Source organism: Trachypithecus francoisi, unplaced genomic scaffold (assembly GCF_009764315.1).
Source record: "Trachypithecus francoisi isolate TF-2019V2 unplaced genomic scaffold, Tfra_2.0 Lachesis_group5, whole genome shotgun sequence".
NCBI lineage: Eukaryota > Metazoa > Chordata > Mammalia > Primates > Cercopithecidae > Trachypithecus > Trachypithecus francoisi.
In genome coordinates this window covers 92,882,844-92,891,573 of record NW_022681470.1, presented here as the reverse complement: position 1 = coordinate 92,891,573, position 8,730 = coordinate 92,882,844, and the positions used below count along the sequence as shown (strand labels likewise).

General features: G+C 53.1%; 1 protein-coding gene across 1 annotated transcript; it reads left to right on the top strand.

The window, feature by feature from the left end:
* The first annotated feature begins 1,821 nt into the window (after positions 1-1,821).
* On the top strand, positions 1,822-7,482 carry TTC24 (tetratricopeptide repeat domain 24). Its single transcript, XM_033200686.1, has 10 exons — positions 1,822-2,527; positions 2,688-2,891; positions 3,500-3,628; positions 3,794-3,906; positions 4,231-4,322; positions 5,563-5,685; positions 5,836-5,942; positions 6,425-6,538; positions 6,660-6,756; positions 7,179-7,482. The coding sequence occupies exons 1-10, from the start codon at positions 1,822-1,824 to the stop codon at positions 7,258-7,260; spliced, it is 1,767 nt and encodes a 588-aa protein (XP_033056577.1). The 3' UTR covers positions 7,261-7,482.
* Positions 7,483-8,730: the final 1,248 nt, after the last annotated feature.

Below are 8,730 nucleotides of genomic sequence, written 5' to 3'. Positions count from 1 at the left end.
ATTCATTGCTTGAAGTGAGGGACTTGAGGGGGTGTGTCTGCAGCACTATCGAGGTTTAGCACTAAGATACGGCCCCAGAACTGTCACTCAAATAATTCCCTAGGAGTGGAGGGTGGTACCTGGTTGTCTAGTAACCGCCAGGGCTTTGAGCTAACAGCTAGGGAGGTAACCCAAGCCAGAGGGGCCATTCCAGAGAGCCAGCTGCAGAGAAGACCCAAGGAGGTAAGGTATCCTGCAGTGGGTGTCCCCACTCTGCATGGGGGTAGTCAGAAATGCCCTGGAGTGGAAGGCCTTGAAAAGTCACGATTTCTGAGTGTTCTTAGAAGTGAGGGGAATTTATTTTAAAAGAGACTGTTTTTCCTCTGCCTGCCCCTCCTAAAAAAAGGGGGAAAAAGAATAAAATGGGAGGGGTCAAGAGCCCAGGGCCTGCGTCTTTTCCACTCTTTTTCCCGTCTCTTGGGAGGAGAGTTCATGAAAAGCCTTTGCCCTTCCAGGGGAAAGATAACTAACAGGATATACAAGCTGATGAGATGCTTGTATTCAGGTTTAAGGAGGCTCTGGAGACCAGAGCAGGAGGCTGGGGGCCTGGAACCAGCCAGCAGACAGCAGAAGAAATGGAGAGAGAGAGCTTCGTCTTGAGCTAGGGAAGGGGCAGTAAATGGATGTTCCATCCCACACCACACTCCTTTTCAGAGAATCCTGCGCTCCTGGAGGTTGGCTCCTTGCCAATTCAGGAGCCTCCTCAGTGCCTAGTGTGGCTCCTAGCACATAGCAGGGACTTACTGAGTGCTTGTTGAACTGACCTAAACTACATCTTGAGATTAGATAGCAGGAGTACCCAGATGATGAATGGGTGAGTATTAGTAGAGGCGCAGTGTGAAGGAGGTTATAGAGGAGAGGGCCTGCATATGCGGTTCCTTCATCTATTTATTTGCAGCTTTTTTTTTTTTTTTTGAGATGGAGTCTCACTCTGTCACCCAGACTGGAGTGCAATGGCATGATCTCAGCTCACTGCAACCTCCACCTCCCAAGTTCAAGCAGTTCTCCTGCCTCAGCCTCCTGGGTAGCTGGGATTACAGGTGTGCACCACCACGCCCGGCTAATTTTTGTATTTTTAGTAGAGACAGCATTTTGCCATGTTGGCCAGGCTGGTCTCTATCTCTTGACCCTCGTGATCTGCCCACCTCAGCCTCCCAAAGTGCTGGGATTACAGGTGTGAGCCACTGCACCTGGCCTATTTGTTCATTCCAAAAACATTTGTAGGTGGTAACATATATATAACATACAATTTACCATTTTAATCATTTTAAAATGTGCAGTTCAGTAGCCTTAAGTACACTCACATTATTGTGCAATCAACACCACCATCCATCTCCAGAACTTTTTCATCTCTTTCCAAAAACATTTATTGTGAATCTACTATGTGCCAGACCCTGCAAGTTGCTCCAAATCTAGTAGCGGGGGGAAGACAAGAAAGTCATCAACTCTGACCCAGTGTGATAAACGTTATAAAAGACATAGGCATCAGGTGCTATGGGACCACAGGAGTACCCAGTTCGTTGAGAAGAAGGTGTGCTCTGAAGCAAGCTGTTACTTGACTTGAGTCTTGAAGGAGGACTAAGAATTAGTCAGGACGTTAGAGTGAGAGTGGATATGGTACCCAGTGGGACAGAAGAAACAAAGTGAGAGGTGAGAGAGCAATCCTTGAAACCCTGAGGGTCATGCTAGGGCAGGGGTAGAGCTGAATTTCTCGAAGGGGGTCCTGCTCCAGAGGAAGCCAAGGCTGACATACAGATCCCTCTGTTCCCCTCTGTCAGCTCTATGTCTTCCCCCAACCCTGAGGATGTGCCCCAGAGGCCAGAGCCTGAGCCTTCAAGCTCCAATAAGACAAAGAAGAAAAGAAAGTGGCTGTGGCAAGAAGCCAGCATCCAAGCCCTCACCAGGGCTGGCCACGGGGCCCTTCAGGCTGGCCGGAACCATGAAGCCTTGAACAACTTCCAGAGGGCCTTCCTTCTGGCCTCCAAGACCCCACAAACTGGGGACACCCCGGTGCTCCGGGCCTGTGCCTTCAACCTGGGGGCTGCCTATGTGGAGACTGGGGACCCAGCCAGAGGCCTTGAGCTGCTCCTGCGAGCCCACCCTGAAGAGAAGGCACAGGGCAGGCGTCATGGAGACCAGTGTTTCAATGTGGCTTTGGCCTACCATGCCCTTGGCGAGCTGCCTCAAGCTTTGGCCTGGTATTACAGGGCCCTGAGCCACTACCAGCCACAGGGTGACCAGGGAGAAGCCTGGGCAAAAATGGGAGCCTGCTACCAGGCTCTGGGACAGCCTGAGCTAGCAGCCCACTGCCTGCAGGAAGCAAGCCGGGCCTATGTCCAAGAGAGGCAGCTGCAGGCCGCAGCCCTGGCATTGGGGGCTGCGGCAGGATGTATGCTGAAGAGTGGGCGGCATCGGGTAGGGGAAGTTGTGCAGGTGCTGGAGAAAAGCCGGAGGCTTGCCGAGAGGAGCACTGAGAGGGGACTGCTGGGTAAGATCTTCAGGCAGGGAAGGTGTGGGATCTGGGGAGACACAAAGCCTGGTGCTATTCAGAGGGCTGGGTTTGGGGAACACTGGAGGAGTGGATAGGGGCTGTACCAGCCTTATTTATACCTGGTCTGGCTACCAGTGACCCTGGCTATGCCCTCTAGGGCACCTCTATAATGACCTAGGCCTGGGCTACTCCCAGCTCCGGCTGTTTCCGCTGGCTGTGGAGGCCTTCCTGCAGGCCCTTCCTCTGTGCTGGGTGCCAGGAGAGCAGGCCACAGTGCTAAGAAACCTCGGGATGGCCCACAACGCCCTTGGCAACTATCAGGAAGCTCAGGAGTTTCACCAGAAGGCTGCTGACCTGCACGGTGGGTGCCCGGGGCCGGGGAATGGGACTGGGACTAAGACACTAAGAAGGGTTTCCAAGAGGGGCCCCAAGGCTTAAGGGTGGATGGCCCTTTGGGACCACTTATGGAGCCTGAAAACCCATAACCAGTGGGGGAGAGCTGGAAGTGCAGGAGATGGGACAGTCAGACAGGACAGAGGGTTGTGGGCCCAGAGGCCGAGACCTCAGAGCTGGGAAGGCAGCAGTGGGCAGGGGGAAGGGTACTGGCTGGGAGAGGAGGCCTGAAGTGGAATCTAGCCCCTCTGCTGACTGTTTGTGTGACATTCAGGAATCACTTTCACTTTCCGAGCTTCAGTTTTCGCATTTTAAAAAACAGGGCCATTAACACCTGCCTTGCCTGCATCACAAGGTTGTTGCCTGACTCAAACTAGCCAGGTGGAGGCACTCACACCAGAACTCAGGATGGGTCCAGGCTGGGAGTGGAGGGTTCAGGCCTCTCGGATGCATCTGAAGTGTGCTGGGGCTGGGCACCAGGCCTCCTGGGAGCTCTGTCTTGGTTGCTGGAGGGTGGAGTCCTAATGTCCCAGCAGCCAGAGTCCCCTCTGAGGATGGGGTGGGCTCTGTCCTCAGGCTCTGTGGGGCAGCGGTGGGAGCAGGGCCGGAGCTTTGGCAGCCTGGCCTTTGCATTGAGCCAGCTGGGGGACCACAAGGCTGCCAGAGACAACTACCTGCATGCCCTGCAGGCTGCCCGTGACTCTGGTAAGCGTGAGGGGGTTGGGATGTGACTGGGCCAGCGGGGAGGCTGAGGGTCCTAGGAGCTGGTGGGGAGGCAGATGGGGGGAACTGAGGGTAGGGAGTGCCTCTGAAGGGGCGGGTCAGTGGGGTAGGGAGCCATGAAAGGACCTTCCAGGCTCTCTTTCTCAGGGGACATGAAGGGACAGTGGCAGGCCTGTGAGGGTCTAGGGGCTGCTGCAGCCAGGCTGGGGCAGTATGACCAGGCCTTGAAGTACTATAAGGAAGCACTGGCCCAGTGTCAGGTGAGACCCTGTATCCCAGAATCCACCTCTCCCCTGCTATCCCTCTTCTGGCTGACGTTCCTGCCTTCACTCCTTGCCTTCACCCACAGCATCGGACACACTGTGTGCTAGGTGTTGGGATACTATTGTGAGGAAGAGTCCATCACTGTCCGCAATTCTGGGCAGGTGGTGGCAGGACCCTGGGAAAGGCATGGGGATGGGGTAGAAGAGAGGGGGAAACAAAGTCCTGCTCCCTCCTCCCTTTCCTGCTTCCTTCTTCCCCAACCCCCAGAGGACCACAAAGTCCAGGCATTCCCCATTAACCTATTATCACCCTCTTCCCAGAAGGAGCCAGATTCTGTGCGAGAACGGCTGGTGGCCAAGCTGGCAGACACCGTGAGGACGCACTTGGCCCAGGTGGGGCTGGTCACACCCTGGTGAGATGACACCTGAGACAAGGAGATGGGGGTGGAGAGAGGTTACCCAGAGAAGGGGTTGGTGGTAAGCAGAGCCGATGTTCCCTAGGATGCGGCGCGCTTGGCCGCTCATCTGTGTTCATCCGCCTTGAGCCTGCGCATGGGATACATCACTTTCCAGGAGTGGGAGGTGGGTGGGGGACTGCGGCATGTCTCCAACACAAGGGCTGATATGTAGGTGATTAAAAATAAATAAATAAATTTAAAAGAATCGGTAGACCATGTGTGCAAGGAGATAGAAAGTTTCAAGTCCTTGGCTGCAGTTCCCTAAATGGCCACAGGATGGAGATGTGCTCCAAGGAAGTCCCTCTCTGCCGTCTTTAAGTCTCTGGAGTGCATTTCTCTGTGGGTCTCCACCGTGTTACTCCTTTCCTATCTCTGCTTTAACTTGTTTCTATCTCCGGGTCTCTTTGTACGATTCGTTGACTCTCCAACCGCCTCCTCCTTCACATTTTCAGGCAACCCCAGAAAACCTCTTACCACTCCAGGAATTGAAATTATACTTTAATATTTATATGTATGTAATAGATTTTATGCTCCTGCATTTTATTTTATTTTATTTTTTTATTTTATTATTTTTTTTTGAGACGGAGTCTCACTGTGTCGCCCAGGCTGGAGTGCAGTGGCGCGATCTCGGCTCACTGCAAGCTCCGCCTCCCGGGTTCCAGCCATTCTCCCGCCTCAGCCTCCGAGTAGCTGGGACTACAGGCGCCCGCCACCGCGCCCGGCTAGTTTTTTGTATTTTTAGTAGAGACGGGGTTTCGCCGTGTTAGCCAGGAGGGTCTCGATCTCCTGACCTCGTGATCCGCCCGCCTCGGCCTCCCAAAGTGCTGGGATTACAGGCTTGAGCCACCGCGCCCGGCGCTCCTGCATTTTAAAGATCACATTTAAAGACACCATATTTAAAATCTGCAAGAAAAATTAAATTGCCTGGTACAGGCAGAGGATTGGATTGAGGGGTCAGAATACCTGGGTCCCAGCCAATGTCTGCCACCTACTTTCTGTGACTTTACCATATCAGGCCCCAGAAGGGATGGGGTGGCCGTTAGACGCTGGCCAGGTCTGCTAGTCCCTAAATCTGAATTCAAGCTTGAGAGTTACTAGCAGGGACCTTAACAGAACAAAGAACCTCACCCCAGAATTGTATTCTCTGAGACCCTGGCACACACATAGCTGGGATGGCCGTTTTTCTCAGACCTAGTCCCTCTACTCCCCTTCATTCCCAGACCTCGGCTCCGGGAAGACTCCAGGCTCCAGGTGGGGCCAGCCAGGTGGAGGGGACCCCAGCAAAGACAGGAAGCAGTGCAGCAGGTGCTCAGCACAGGTGAGGGTGGGAACGGTGCAACAGGGATGTATGCAGCCTCTGCAGGGTGTTGGGGGCTGTCACAGTGGGGTAGGACCCCATGCATACCCCCAGGGAGGAGGGGACTGGTGTCGTTCTGCCAAGCTGTGCCCTGGTTCCTTGCCCCTACAGATCTTCCAGTGGGTGGGAAGATGAAGAGTTTGAGGAGGGCCACCAGGAGAAAAAAGAGGAGAGGTCGGCAAACGTTCCCATGAGGGCTGGGCCGGGGAAACTGGAGCGTGAGTTGATGTAGAGTATTCCTGGTGGTGCCTCTCCCCACTGCAAATGTGGCACTCCCGCCCCCACCCGCCTGCCTCCACTTCTTACACCCATCCTGCCATCCCGCCTTCTTGTTGTCATTTCTCTGAGGCCTGGCACAACTTTGCACCACCCCTGACCCTGACTGTCCCAGTTCACAACTCCCCAACAGCCCTCCCCTGATTTTTGCTTGTCTCTCAAGGCCCTGGACCATTTTCCCTGAACGCTTTCTAGAACTGCCTCTTTCTTCCTGCTCTCATGGCTTTCCTAACTTCTAGAACTTTGCATCTTGGACCCCACGGTTTTGTTGAAAGCCTACTTTGTGCCCAACACAGCACTGGGCACTGTTCGTAATCCCCAGCTCACTACTCAATAGCCTCTCCCACAAAGACTTGCAACTCGGGGAGCAGAGTTCCTTGCTACTTATTGAGCTGACCTGAATTTACCGATGTCTCCTTTTCAGTGTGTTTCCTTCCAGGCACAGTGAATCATTCCCACCATCTAGCTTCTAGTTGCCCCATGTTTACCAGGTACACGCCCTGCAGTGGGATAGTCCGCGGCAAAGCCTCCAAGTATAGTGAGCAGTGCATCCCTTGACACCGCCCCAACTCCTGGTTCTTCTCCAGAGCTTTTTTCCACCATGATAGTTCTTGGTGCAGAGAGGCATGTGATGAATGTGTCTGTCCTTCTCCATTTAGGTCCAGGACCCAGGGCCCATTTTCCATTTGTAGGTCGAGGCCCTCCCAGAGCGGAGTACCCTAGCATCCTGGTACCCAATGGCCCTCAAGTCAATAGGTGGGTCCTTGGAGGAGAGCAGGAGGCCTGGAGAATAGCAAAGAAAGTAGAATATGTGGCTTGGGATGATATTAATGGAACACTACTGCTGTTGAAGTTAGGGGAAGCTGGGTTCTCATGCTTGGGATATAGGGCCCCGAGCTCCCCTTTGTCTTTGCCCTTTAGCAATGTGAACAACCCTCACCCAGCTCTGGAAGCCCGGGGTATGCCCTGCTTCCTGAATGGCCTGATGGTAGGCCTCAGTGAAAGACAGGGTGCTGCAGGATGGGGGGATATGAAGCTTAAGCCAACTCCCTCCTTCTCTGGAGCCCACCAGCAGAGGTAAGGGCCAAATAGGGCAAAGGAAGCTGAAGCCAGGGCAGGCTGCCTCCTGCTGTCTCCCCAGTCACCCCCACTGGCAAGCCCCTCCCTGCCTTTTTCAGGTCATCCAAGTGGCCCAGGGAAAGCCTCAGCAGGAGCTGCCAGAGGAGACCCATGGAGTCGGGCATCTGCACTATCGTGTGACCTCCCCCTGCCGGCTGCAGCCCTCATCTCTGAAGCACCTGCCCAACACGCACATGCTAGGGGGTCCTGGGGACCAAGCCTCTTCCCAGCTGCTCAGCCCTGCGGGGATGCGGAACACAATGCAGCTAGTGGACTCCTGAGGAGGCTGGGCAAGGGCTTTTTGCAGGCTTGGCCCTGAAAGGTTCTGTTTGCTCTTCCTTGGGATTTTTGGCCTCAGTAGGTAAAATAAAAAAGGAAAATGGATGGCAAATTCCCTTTGTCTTTCTGGATCCAAATCTTATGATTGCTAGGGGCCTGGGAGTTCTAAAAACTGACTTTGTGGTCAAGTAGCTTTGGAGTCACTGACTGTCTCCAGACCTCCATTTTTGCCTATGGGAAATGAGGATATAATACTACAGAAGAGGCATCTTACCCAACCGATGCACCCTACTTCCTCTGTGAAACATAGGGGATGCTGGGCGCAGGCCTAGGCTGTAGCCTGTAGCCTGTAGGACAGCTCCTGCCAGCAGCCACAGGGACAATGACGTGCTGTAACATTTCCCAAAGTACTTGGCTCATGCCCCACCCTATTCTAGGTGCTTCACAAGTGTATTCTCCTCTAATCCTCACAACAAATATATGAGGTGCTATCATCATCCCCTTTAACAAATAAGGAAAATAAGGCACAAAGCTTCAGTAGTCTGAATTCCCAGATCACATAACTAGTATGTAGAGAAGCTGGGAATCAAACCCAGGCAGTGAGCACTTTCTAGAATGCTGTGCAATTCCACTTCCCCAGCTAAGCCCTTGCTTACCCAGAGGCAGTTGTGATTTAATACCAAGTGTGTTTATGCTCATTGTATGTGTTACTGTAATTCATAATTTAATTAAATACTATATACATTGATGAACAGGCCAGGTGAAATGGCTCATCCCTGTAATCCTAGCACTTTGCGAGGCCAAGGTGGGAGGATTGCCTGAGCCCAGGAGTTTGAGACCACCGTGGGCAACATAGTGAGACCCCATGTCGATGTAAAAGAAAATTTATCTTTAAAAAAAAATAAATGGATGAACTGAGAGTAGGAAAACTAATCATTGTTTCTATGAAAACTAAGTTGGGGCCGGGCACAGTGGCTCAAGCCTGTAATCCCAGCACTTTGGGAGGCCGAGAAGGGCGGATCACGTGGTCAGGAGATGGAGACCATCCTGGCTAACACGGTGAAACCCCGTCTCTACTAAAAAATACAAAAACCTAGCCGGACGAGGTGGAGGGCGCCTGTGGTCCCAGCTACTCGGGAGGCTGAGGCAGGAGAATGGCGTAAACCCGGGAGGCGGAGCTTGCAGTGAGCTGAGATCCGGCCACTGTACTCCAGCCTGGGCGACAGAGTGAGACTCCATCTCAAAAAAAAAAAAAACTAAGTTGGATCCTTATGGATTCTTAGAAGACTCGACTAAAGTAAGTTACTTTTTCTGTATTATTATTATTCTTTA